At 38.9% G+C, this 13431-nt stretch overlaps 1 protein-coding gene across 2 annotated transcripts in view; it reads right to left on the reverse strand.

Moving 5' to 3' along the window:
- Positions 1–13431, reverse strand: part of IARS1 (isoleucyl-tRNA synthetase 1) — an 86696-nt gene that overhangs the window by 19172 nt on the left and 54093 nt on the right. For both annotated transcript variants that reach the window (XM_059072397.2, XM_067041113.1), the window contains exons 20-27: positions 12419–12539; positions 8046–8137; positions 7195–7272; positions 6164–6285; positions 5619–5721; positions 5288–5371; positions 2852–3026; positions 474–586 (exon numbers count right to left, since the gene is read on the reverse strand). In XM_059072397.2, coding sequence (XP_058928380.1) covers positions 474–586; positions 2852–3026; positions 5288–5371; positions 5619–5721; positions 6164–6285; positions 7195–7272; positions 8046–8137; positions 12419–12539 — 888 coding nt within the window. The remainder of the gene's footprint in view (positions 1–473; positions 587–2851; positions 3027–5287; positions 5372–5618; positions 5722–6163; positions 6286–7194; positions 7273–8045; positions 8138–12418; positions 12540–13431) is intronic.

Here is a 13431-nt window from a genome sequence, read left to right on the forward strand (position 1 = left end):
GCTGTGATCCATTACAACAAAAAAACAGACCCCAGAATGCAAAACTGCTTGTACATCCTCTTCAAGCGGTGCTCTCTAACCATCCCCACTGCTACCCCAGACTTCAAATAGGAGCACTTATTTCTACTAGATAACTTATCAAGTACAGTAATAAGAACTGACTTACTTTTCTATCTCCATGACAGACTCATTCTTTGAAGGGTGGGATTACATCTTACTCATTTTTGTATGACCCAACGCTTAGGACAACTGCATGCATAAAGTCACAAAATAACTATTTATGTATTCATTAAAGAAATGCATATGTCAAGAAGTTATAATAGAGGAGTTTAATAAGGCCAATAAAATAAATAACTGGTTTATTTTACCCTGAGACAAGCTGCCAATACTGTCAGGAGAGGCATAAGTAAATGTTTTCTCCTCTTATGTTCTTATCTTTTGGTAAAGAAATATTCTAGGGAACAGAAAAATACCTGAGCATCTGAGTGTGCTTCAAACTGTGTTGTTCCACCTGTTGCCTGATCAAAGGTGTACATGAGGCGGATATCTTCTTCATGCAGTTCATGGCCTTCCACAACAATGGTCCCTATTGGGGAAACAACTGCCACTGTAACTCAGTCAGTACCCCACTCCTCAAGCTGCCCTGCTACCAATATATTTTGCCACTCTTTAATAAAACTTTCATATAATCAAGCTACACAGTCTTCAAGAGATCATGTCCTCTGGACTCATATCATTGTTGAGGTCAAGGATGAGACAAACTTTCTTTAGACTGCACCATGCTATCCTGAGGACACTTAAATCACCACTAATATCTACTGTTGTATATAAGCTCCCAGGTCCAAAGACACGCGCCAGAAGGCAACAAATCTCCATCATAAATATGAGCAAGCATGTTTACGATGGAGAAAGCATGCTATAATGAAGAAAGCACAGTCTGCAGAGTCAAACTGGACTTAGGACCACCACTCACTGGTTGTAGGACCCTGGTGTTCTATTATCTGCCTATCGGAGTGCAGTGAGGGTGAAAAGAGGCAGTGTGAAGTTCTGAGCATCATGCCTATTCATGGTAGGCAGAATGTATAAACAGCTAAGGATGACAGTTCCCATCTTTAGGAAAGCCTACTATGGTTAACTCACAAATGATCCTGGTCTTTGAGCAACTGGCTATCATTTTCACTTTATGTCACTGCATTCTGAAAATTACTTTGCTTTCCATCAGAAACTATAGCTTAGAAACTGTAGGCTTTCCATTTCAAATAAGGTTTATTTGAGGAATTTTTAATATTTTGGCTAACTGGTAAAACAACTTAAGATTTGTGACTTGAAGGCTGATCCTTTAATTTTGTTAATTTAACAAATCAAGTTAAATTAGTACTGACTCAACTTTTAGTTGCTAGCCTCTTATGTTTTTATAAATTTTACCTAAAAATTTGGGGAATCTTAGGGACATTTCCCCCAATTTCCATAACTACCCATCTGATTTCTGAATCTTCAAATTGTTCCTCATGACACTTCCATGCTTACGATTTTTAACTTCAGAGGGAACCCTAACAATAAAACAACTCATGCCCTAGGTTTGCTACAGAATGTAAAGTGGCCATAATTAGACCACATATGATTCTAATCATGGCAGAGCTGAGAACTCCTGGGCACCTGGAAAAGCTCCCTAAAGATTTCCTTCAGTGTACTTATCAAAACTATGATTATGTCCATAAATCTTTAGTGTATGCCAGCACCATGAGGGTAAGGACAATGTCTGCCTTATTTAACTCTATGTTCCCAGTGCCAACCAAATAGAAGGGCCTTAAAAAATATTTGCTGAATGAATGACTCCAGTCTTGCTCAATTGAGACCAACATACGTATTCTAGATATTTTAGAGAAACTATGATTAAGTTATGACTCAGTCCTCCTTCACAAGAAGCCCCAAACCTCAATGTTAAATCCCTTTCACTAAAAATACTTAAGTATTTTAAAATTAAAATTTAACTTTTTTCTTTTGAATATCTTCTAGTCTTCATTCTGGCACCTCTAAAAAGTCACCATCTTTTTCTCTACAAGCAACATCTGATAACAATAACACTCTATACCACTGGCTGGTGAATCTCAGGGGGTTCTGCTCTCTCACTAGGGTAGATTTTTCTAGGCCCACATTAGCATTTATAGAGTTCAATGGTAACTTAAGGTCCACCCCTCTGACTCAGTAATTTCAATCTAGAAATCTAGCCAAAAGGAATCAACTCCACAAAACACTTACATGTGAAAATATTCACTGAAATATTAGTTATACTATTAAAAGAATGGAAACAACCTAAAGCACCAACAATAAGAGACTGGTGGTATCCACAGGAAGGAAAATTTTTTCAGCACTTACTGAAACAGCATTTTAAAGACTAATAACACACAGAAATGTTTATAATGTAAAGTGAAAATGCAAACTAAAAATATAAATAAAAACAAAATAACATAAAATATAAAAATATGAGTGAAAAATGTGAAATTTAAAATTATAATGTGATTTCCATTTTGTAAAGCTGTAATTATATAAATCAGAATTTTAACAGCACCCCAGCACCTAACATAACAAATACCAGACAGTAGGCACTCAATCTACATTAAATGGATGGGTGATCAGTTATGGGTCATTTTTATTCTCTTTACTTTTTTTTAACTTTTTTCTAAATTATCAGAATTATTCATAATATTTTTATGAACAGAAAAAGAAGTTCTTATTTAAGAAAAGGCTGTGACAGTAGAAATAAAAGAGGAGGCTAACTATGAGAGCCTAAGTATGAGACATCCATCAGGTTGAGGACACAAACGGTGCCCCCAATAAAACATATACCCACCTCTCTCCTGGAACTGCTCTAGCTCCTCACTGCTCAGCTGCTTGATGGATGTCATCACCATCTTGAAGGCTCCCTTCAGACGCTTCCCCAGGACCATGTGATCTGGTTCTGCCCTTAGGCGAATGCCATACTTGTTTTTATCTGTAGATAATGTAACTTTTCGAACATTCAATTCCTGTGTTTGGTAGACAAGATGAAATAAAAAAGAAATGAAAACATGTCCACAAAAACTTGCCCATAAACATTCACAGCAACATTATTCACAACAACCAAAAAGTGGAAATAACCCAAATGCTGATCAATTGTGAATGAGTAAACAAAATGTGGTATATCCATATAATGGACTATTATTTAGCAATATAAAGGAATGGACCATGCACACATGCTATAACATGAATGACCCTTAGTGCTAAGCCACAGAAGCCAGACACACAAGACCACATATTGTATGATTCCATTTATAGAAAATGTCTAAAGTGGGCACACCCAGAGACAGAAAATAGATTTGTGTTTGCCAGAGGATGGTGGGATATTGAGGGGAAAATGGTGTATGAATGCTAATGGATACTGGGTTTCTTTTTGGGATGATGAAAATGCTACAAAACTCTGGTGATGGCTGCACAGCTCTAAATAATACTAATAAATAATTGTATGGTATGAAAAAAAACTGTCCAGATCAATCAAGTTGAGCCTAACACAACTAACAAGGATTATAGCATTAGAAATATGGACTTCATGTTTAAGGGTAACGTTTGCTCAAGAAATTTCAAAGCACCACAAATCTAACTATCAATTAACCAGAAGAATCAGTTAATCAAAACATTTTGGGACTTCACTGGTGGTCCAGTGGTTAAGAATCTGCCTTCCAATGCAGGGGATGTGGGTTCAATCCCTGGTTGGGGAACTAAGATCCCACATGTTGCAGGGGAACTAAGATCCCACATGTTGCAGGGCAACTAAGCCTGTGTACCACAACTAGAGAGAAGCCTGCGCGCCACGACGAAGAGCCCACACACTGCAACAAAAGATCCTGCATGCCACACTGAAGATCCCATGTGCCACAACTATGACCGGATGCAGCCAAATAAATAAATAAATATTTTTGGAAAAAATCTTAACATTTCATGTCTCCATCATACTAGTTAGTTAAGGATTACTAATGTAGCAGGAAATGGTGACTGCACAGTAGGAAATATGAAAATGAGATATCATGGAACTGTCAACTGAAGTAAATTATAGGGAAATTTCTGGTTTTGCCATTATACATTATTATATTATTTGCTCTCAGTGATTAAGATATTCTATTTAAATATATTCTATTTTTATCCATATCTTAAGCATTAATTATATAATTTATAGCTCTTTAGTTATAAACTCTAAGTTTCTAAACAGTTATAAACTCCTTGGTTTCTAATATTTGTCTGGAATTCTCAAGCAATTCAAAACCAAATACAGAAATTAATTATTTTCTATCATAAAGACTTAAATACTACCTGTGAAAGGAATAAAAATGAAATTTGAAATATATTTCTTTTTAAAACATCACAGGGTAAAAGCTTTTTGGGAGGATAATGACATGACAGTTTAAACTTCTGACCCCAAAACTCCACTTCTAGGAACCTATCCAACATCCATACTGTGACATATTTGCACATGTACACACACACACACACACACACACACACACACACACACACACCCCTTTTGTCTGTAATCAGAAACCTAAATTTCCAACAATATGAGTAATTAAATAAATTATGATACAGCCAGGAAGTGAACAAAAAGAATAAATTAGATCTCTATGTTTTAACATGGGATGCCATTTAAGAAATACTATAAAGTGAAAAAAAATAAGTTAAAAACTACATATATAATCCTCTCTATTCACAAATAAAACCAATGATGTGTGCGTGTGTGTATAATATGTACGTACAGATGTGTGTACATATATGTAAAATGCTAGGAACAACCCAGCAGGAGATAACCTAGTGAACAAGTGGGTGATGAGACACCAGGGAGTGGCCAGGGTATGAGGAGACTTGCTTTGTACTTGATGCTAGTGCTTATTTACAACCAGTGTGTGTTTACTTGATACTTGTATAATCTGAAGGAACAAAGATTTTTTTGGTGTTAGTTATCAAAAAGTACTTTGGGGAAGAGAAGTGGATGAAAGGATAAATGATCCTACAAAGGTGAAAAATTCATGGACGCTGAAATCACTGTTAAAGAATTATAATTACATTGTAAAAAGTCATGATGAATCTAAAAGCAAAGTGTAAAATTCCATGGATGGTTAAATTTATGTATATACTGATATAAAAAGGAAAAGGACAAATGATACACTCAAAGTGTAGTTGACTAAAGAGTACTAACCAAAATAATCTTCCCAAGGAAAGAAGTCTGTTTGGACCAAATCAAACAAATCAACTGCCTTACCTCAATGATATACTTCTCCAATGACTTAATTTCATTAAGAGCTTCTGGATCCTGATGAATAACTACAATTTCTTTCAAAGGATACTAGAAAGAAAATGGAAGGGAACGTTCATAAGCATCCATTCCTCTAAACTGCAGAAAAATGAATGTTAAATGTTTTGTCTGAATCTCAAGTTCCAGACTAAGCAGGCATAACTAGTACTAAGTCATTCACACCCTTATTGCAGAAAAGAAATTTACGCCATTGCTGGCAGCTCTTTATATTAAGAAAATACACCAAAACATAATTATCTAGGTATGTGCAATACAAAACAGAATTAAAATCTCAAACCTTTATGGGAATAGTTTTGCGGTCTCGAATCACTCGCCCGAGTTCAATCACAGACTGCATTCTAGATACTGCACTCTCGGTCTTCCTGTCAATCAATTCCTCTCTGGTTGGTAGGGGTAGGGATTTGAAAGAGATTAGATTCAAAGGGAGAAAATTCCAAAGAATAGGCATGCTTAAGTGAGGAAGAGTGTCAGGCTGAGATGTGATGGTGTAGCTAGGCTTCCCGGGGAGGCTCTTGGGAAGGACAGCACATGCTTGCCTTTGGGGCACACAGTGAGAAGCAGGCAGCAAGCTTGAGCCTGCTGCTTAGTGCCTAGCAGCTCCCCAAAGCGATCCCAACAGGCCTACCCACCCCTACCTGCCACAGCTCTACAGGAGATTCCACACTAAGCATCCCTCCTATCCATTCTGTAGCCTGAGGAGCAGCTCAGAGGGGAGGCAGGGCACGGAGGAGCTGGAGCAGGGAGCTGGGGGCCCCACTTGAGTGCATCTCTGGCAACTCCTTCCCCTGGCCCAGCAGAGGCTTATGTATATTTGATTCTTACCGAACATGGGGCAGCATGAGGTAGTGGATACTGAATGTGTCCTTGTCTCGGACAGAAAGAGGGTCAATCAGCGTCTTCAGATTCTGGTACATCAATTCAGTAAGAAAAGGGGTATAGGGGGCCTGTGTAAGGACAGAAGACATCGGGTCATTCATACGTAGCCATCATTAACTGATCTCAGAGTGAGAAGCAACTACATAAACATTTTAGAGAAATGATAATGGGAATATGTACAGAAATGAACATGAGGTTACAAAACATGCCCTATGAAAGAGAAATGACCTCATTTTGAACTTGGCGAGCTAGACACTCATGAAACACAGCAGCAGGACTACAGCCAGAAGTGCCTAAAACATTCTTGAGGATGTCTATAATAAAAACAGGAGTCCCTGACCACATGCCCGTCAAGTCAACATGCAGAGGAATACATGTCCGTAAACCTCTGTAAACTGGGGAAACACCACCTGCTTCACAGGATGAAGGGGAATGAGGTCAGACATGATACACCAGGCAGGGGACCTGGTACAAAGTCCATGTATGTTTAGGAAATAAACAGAAGCCTTATAACATTAAACTGGAATAGCAAAAATAAGATACAGGAAATTAAAACTGGAATTTTTACTTGTATGTCATTTAATTAATATTTCAATTGACAGGAACATGTCTCAAGTAAAATACTGTTTGCAATATATTTTTGTTTGGTTAGCTATTAGTTCAAGAACTTCCCCACTACTCACAGACAATTACAGGAATCTACATTAAGATGAGGTATATCGCTCTTGAGTCTAGATGCAAGGACCTTGACCTGAAACGTACTGCCAGGGGTGAAAAGAAAGAATCCAGCTTTTAAAGCTAATGTTTTTTAGCTATCATCTGACATACATAAGCTAACAAGATTTATGAAAAGAAACTAGAAACTTAGGTTATTTTAACACTTCTATTTCTATTTTTAGTGGAACAAATACAGAATAGATACAGAGGACAGTGCAGCAACCGGGCACCACAAGCAGCCCACAGGGCTAGCATCTTACCATAAGTCTGCACAGAGAAAGCAGAACACTAAACAAGGTCTCCAGAGCCATAACACAATCCTCTATCCCGTTTTCACCCTAGTGAATAAAAAACACACATTAAACTGTTAAAACTAATAGTTCATTGTAAGAAAAAAAAGATAATAAAAAGGGGAAAACTCAACCATAATTAAGTTACCCAGAGATAACTACTTTAAACATTTTAGTGTACGTCCTTCTAGATACACGTACATATACACACATACATGTACATGTGTGTGTAATATAATTTAACAAAACCAAAATTATTGTTTTGTTATGGGATTTTATCATTAACACATTTGAAGGCAGTACTGATGGACAGTGGTCTGGGCATTCCTCACTCCTTGTTTTCTACCATTGTTGCTTATGTACAGCTTAAGTCCTGGGACAGGATCTATGCTTCACTCATCCTATATCCCCAACAGGCTTAAGGATGAGTCTTGTCAATAAGTAACTGACCCTCTAGAGGTAGAAGTGAGGAGGTATCCCTCTCAATATCACAGCTCTACCTAAAAACATCTGCAAAATATCTGCATGAATTTATTTCAGATTTTAAGAGGTCTGCTCAGTACAGTCCTGTTTGGCCTGAGACTTTCCCTCATATGAATATCCATAATTGTGTTTTGAAAATATGCAAGATGTTTTCTAAACTTATGGGTTCCCCCATCCATCAAATGGCAATACAGTTAATATGCAATTAAAAGGAAAAAGATAGCTTAAAAAAGTCAGAGCATTTGAAAATGCTCTTTTTCCTTTTAGCTGTTCTCATTTTTCCTCAACTCTCATACTTCCTACACTTCCTGCTCCTCCCAACAGCAGCCTGCACTTACCTTTAATCTTCTACGGTTCATCCTGACATACCAATTAGTCAAAACATCCACAAACTTGACCAGGCGAGGAACCACAGTATAGAGTCTGTAAGCTAAAAGTAACAACCAATCAGGCAGTGAGAACACATAAGCATCTTGGGTGCTTAGGACAGGGCTGGATATAAGAAAGAGCAAGCAGTCCCTGCCATCCAAGGGCTGTCACACCTGTTAAGGCGGCAGAAGTACCAAAGTGAAACAATCAAAACTGAGAATGTACTATATAGCTGTCAAGGTGTCTAGGGGCATGCACAAAACCACCCTGTGAGCTACATGCAAACTCCCAGTGTCAGTGAGAGAACAGGAAACCCCGTATGCGTGGCTGAGGGGCCGAGGCTGCCCGCCAGATGACTCCATGAGGCACCATTTATCTGGAACTGTATCAGGTGGTAGTACCACAAAAGCCTGACTTCTTCCACTGTGCTACCTTGACCTCAACTAAGACAGACACATAAAAAGCTCTAATTAGATTCTAAGAGGCACAGCATAGATAAGGGCTTCTCAACCAGAGCAATTTTGCTCTGCAGGAGACACTGACAATGTCTAGATAGACATGTTGGCTGTCAAACTGGGGAAGTGGGCACTCTTGGCATCTGGTGGGTGGACTCCAGGGATGCTGCTCAACAAACTACAATGCACGCACAGGCCAGCCTCCACCACAGAGAATGACCCAGCTCAACCTTGTCAGCAGTGCTGCCACTGAGAAGCTCAGGCAGGGGCTGTGCATAAAATAGAACAGGGTTTCTAAAGGTTAAAACAGTCCAGGAAAGAAAGCTAAAGGAGGTATTGGAAGGAGAGAAGAACCTTGAAGAATCAGAAAAATTTGAAGGCTCCCCTGAGGAACTCAGAGGGCAAGCAGGAAGTTAAGGGCGTCTAGTCAACTCTGTTTGAGGCCCAGACTTATCTTCAGGATTTTTGCCATTCACCTCCCCTTTAACTGATACTCTCTGTTGCACAAAAACAAACACCAAAAACAAAGAGAGTAAGACCAAAAATCATAAAAAAATACCACCATTTATATTAAGAGTTCACTGACTGTTAATGAGGTTCCTAGTCTAAGCTAACACAGTGGTTAAGTTGCCAAGGGCAGAGGTGCTCTCTGTTGCAGTTCAAAAATAGCACTGAGGTGCTGCTAGACCAACACTTGGACGCCAGGCCAGAGGCACTCGCTGATCATACATTTCTAGAGAGGCAATTTTTGTGATCAGAGGCCTGTTCTGTAAAGACAGAGGCCCATCTAAGTTATTTCTAGGGTTCACTATACTTTTCACCTTCTAGGAAGCCAGAGTGTTCAAGAGTTGCAACTCTTATAAGGTAAACAAAGCCCATATATAATAAAAGGGAGCAGCAGCTACCACTGAAATCACTAATACCAACTGCAGACTCTTCAACGATGCTACCTATTTAGTTCTCAGAATTCTATTTTGATGAGGGAGGCAAGGGCACAAAGCTGACAGGTTGGTGGAGTGGGGACTGCACTGGGCAATCTGGGTCTGGAGCCCCTCTCATCGGTTCAATGTGCACCACCTAGCCTCCTGCACCTGGCACTTACCACTCGGCTGTGTGCACAACTGCTGCCAAACCTCTAGTTCCCAGGCAGACCACGTCCCAGCCAAGATATACATTCTCAGGTCACAGCCGTTGCTATCTAAAGATGGCCAAGGGCCCCCAGGCAACAATCCCATTCATTTATATCACTCAGGAGGGAAAACTGGGCACAGCTATGAGTAGGTATCCCAGGGAGTGTGGTGAGAACCCAAGTGCCGATGTCTGCTTTGCACACTCATTTCCATCTTCACTTATGTCAATCTGTCCAATAGTTTGACAGTCATATGACCCTTATTACATATGTTTAATAGAGTGGGTGTAGTCCTTCAGGATGACTGATAAAACATTCAAAATTTCCTGGACTAACCACCCTATCGTGCCAAGTACAGAGGCACCAACTATTCCACAAAGAACTATGTACCAGCTGAGGAATGGAAGACCCCTGTATGAACCAGATTGTTCTGGCCCCTCAAATCCACTGGAGTGCAGTACCTGAACAGCAGCACCTGGCAACCACAGGACACTGGGGGAGGCTGGTTTATGTCACGAGGGTGCACACAGGGATGCCATCTTTTCTCCCCTGCCCACAGACTTTATCAGACCCACATATACTCAGACCCATCTCAGGTATCCAGGTTAATAGTTTCTGGAATTTCTCACCCTGACTTACGGTTGTTCCATCTCCAACTTCTAGGAAACCAACATAACCTACTTTTCCAACCTCTGTCTAAAACCAAATTCGTTGTTGTTAGGTAAGAGAAATGGGGGGAAATGTCAACTTCATTATTGTTTTTCTGTATTTCCTAATTTTTCCAGGCTGAACAGGGACTACTTATTTAATAAAGTAGACCTAAAAATAAATTAAAAACATATTAATAACAACTACTACTTATTAAGTACCTATTACCTGCTAGCTACTGTATGTACATAATCTCCATCTGCACCTTATATTAACTCTTACCAAGCACTTTTCGGAGAAAGGAATTGAGGCTCATAGATTAGGTAACGTTTCCCCTAGGGAACAAGTGGTGCAGTTGAGTTTTGAACTCATGGACATCCACTACTGACTGAAGCCTGTGATTCCATGGGCCTGTGTGGTATATGTGGAGGGGTGAGGTCACTAGACATCCCCTCAAGACAATCTCTAAGGCCTTGGAACAACACATTTCTATAACTAACAACCTTTAAAATTATATTTGAGAGGTAAAGAGAAATATTTATTTATCTATTGTTCTGTATCTCTCAAAATTTCTATAAAATTTCCTCTATGTTTAGAAAGCCCAGAAATAAACCCACACACCTACAGTCAATTAATCTTCCACAAAGGAGGCAAGAATATACAATGGAGAAAAGACAATCTCTTCAGCAAGTAGTGTTGGGAAAGCTGGACAGCCACATGTAAATCAATGAAATTAGAACACTCCTTCACACCATACACAAAAATAAACTCAAAATGGCTTGAAGACTTATAAGATATGACACCGTAAAACTCCTAGAAGAGAACATATGCAAAACGTTCTCTGACATAAATCATACCAACGTTTTCTTAGTTAGGTCAGTCTCCCAAGGCAATAGAAATAAAAACAAAAATAAACAAATGGGACCTAATCAAACATAAGCTTTTGCACAGCAAAGGAAACCATAAACAAAATGAAATGACAACCTATGGACTAGGAGAAAATATTTGCAAACAATGCGGCTGATAGGGCTTAATTTCCAAAATATGTAAACAGGTCATACAACTCAATCAAAAAATGGGCAGAAAACCTAAACAGACAGTTTTCCAAAGAAGACATACAGATGGCTAAGAGGCACATGAAAAGATGCTCAACATCGCTAATTATTAGAGAAATGAAAATCAAAATTACAATGAGGTATCATTCACACCAGTCAGAATGGCCATCATTAAAAAGTCTACAAATAAAAAATGTTGGAGAGGATGTAGAGAAAAGGGAACCCTCCCCTACACTGTCGGTGGGAATGTAAATTGGTACAGCTACTATGGAAAACAGTATGGAGGTTCCTTAAAAAACTAAGACTAGAGTTGCCATATGAGCCAGTAACCCCACTCCTGGGCATATACCTGGAGAGAACTTGAAAAGATACATGCACCCCAATGTTCACTGTGGCACTATTTACAATAGCTAAGACATGGAAGCAATCTAAATGGCCACTGACAGATGAATAAAGAAAATATGGTATTTACACACACATACACGTATACATATACAATGGAATACCACTCAGCCATAAAAAAGAATGCCATCTGCAGCAACATGGATGGACCTAGAGATTATTGTACTAAGTGAAGTAAGTCAGAAAGAGAAAGACAAATACCATATGATATCACTTATATGTGGAATCTAAAATATGATACAAATGCACTTATTTACAAAACAGAAACAGACTCACAGACATAAAAAAACACAACAATTTATGGTTACCACACGGGAAAGGGGGTGGGGGAAGGATAAATGAGGAGTTTGGGATTAACAGATGCAAACTACTATAAATAAAATAAACAACAAGGTCCTACTGTATAGCACAGGGAACTATATTCAACATCATATAATAACTTACAGTGGAAAAGAATATGAAAATAATATATATATACACATTTCTATTTCTGAATCACTGTGCTGTACACCAAAAACTAACGCAACATTGTAAATCAACTATACTTCAAAAAAAAATTTCCTCTATATTTATAAAGAAAAAGTTAAATATCAAAAGGACAATTATAAAGAGAAGACTCCTTATTCCTGGGAGAAGGCACAAGAGAGACACACCTGCCATTTCAGTCTCAAAGAACCCAACGAGCGACTGCATAAAGGACAGGACCCACCGGTCTGTGATGTTGGTACTTTCTCTAACCATGTTCTCGTTGTAAAGGAATTCCATTTCTTCCTCCTAGGAAGTGACAATTATTGAAACTTTCTGCATGCTTGGGGGAAACTACTGTAGAGAAATGAATTTTTTAACTTATTTAAACTGAAAGAAGTATCCAAACAAATCAAAAAAACACCATATGGCAATCTAAATTTCTGATTCTTAGCAATATTTTCCAAGTAACCTCTAAACTTGGAACATTAAGTCCTCAATTAATGAATTACATTTTTGAATGAACTAAAGAGAATTTAGGAAAAAATGATTCCTATGCACCAAAGAGTAATTATGAATTAAGAAATATTCCAACATCTTGTCGTTAAGTAGGCAGTTTAGTTACTTTAAATCTGAGGAAGGAAGGACAGCAAAACTGGCTAGGACTGGACAACTGTCTGTAAGTTGAAAATGAGTACTAGGAATTAATGTCTTTGCTTAAATTACTTATTTTACCCAGAATGCTCTATTCCACCCCTGCTTTTTCCTTTGCAAATCCTCCTCGATGCTGAAGGCCTACTTTACCTGTCCCTATTCAATGGCATCACCATCAGGATGGCAAGGCAGTGACCATGCTGACTCTTGTTCTGATGCTGGAGCCTGCATCTTTCTGCCATGCCCAGATGAGCCCCAACTATGAGTGGTTTGACCCAGCCTGTGTTCCTGAATCCCACACCAGCAGATGCCTGCAAAGTAGACCCATTTTAGGACTGCTGGCCTGAGAGGTGGTGGGATCCAAAAGATAGGAACACAAGGGGTGTTGTTCCCAAAGACCTTGTTCTTCTTGGGAGGGTTCATTAGCAGACTGAGATGAGCCAGAAGCAGTAAGAAGTGAGTGACCAGCCTGCTGGAATGTGATACTCAAAGCTCAGCTCTCCAACCAGTTTCTCAGGAAGGAATAATATCACATGTTTAGTCAAAA

This window comes from Kogia breviceps, chromosome 8 (assembly GCF_026419965.1).
Source record: "Kogia breviceps isolate mKogBre1 chromosome 8, mKogBre1 haplotype 1, whole genome shotgun sequence".
In the NCBI taxonomy this organism is placed as follows: Eukaryota; Metazoa; Chordata; class Mammalia; order Artiodactyla; family Physeteridae; genus Kogia; species Kogia breviceps.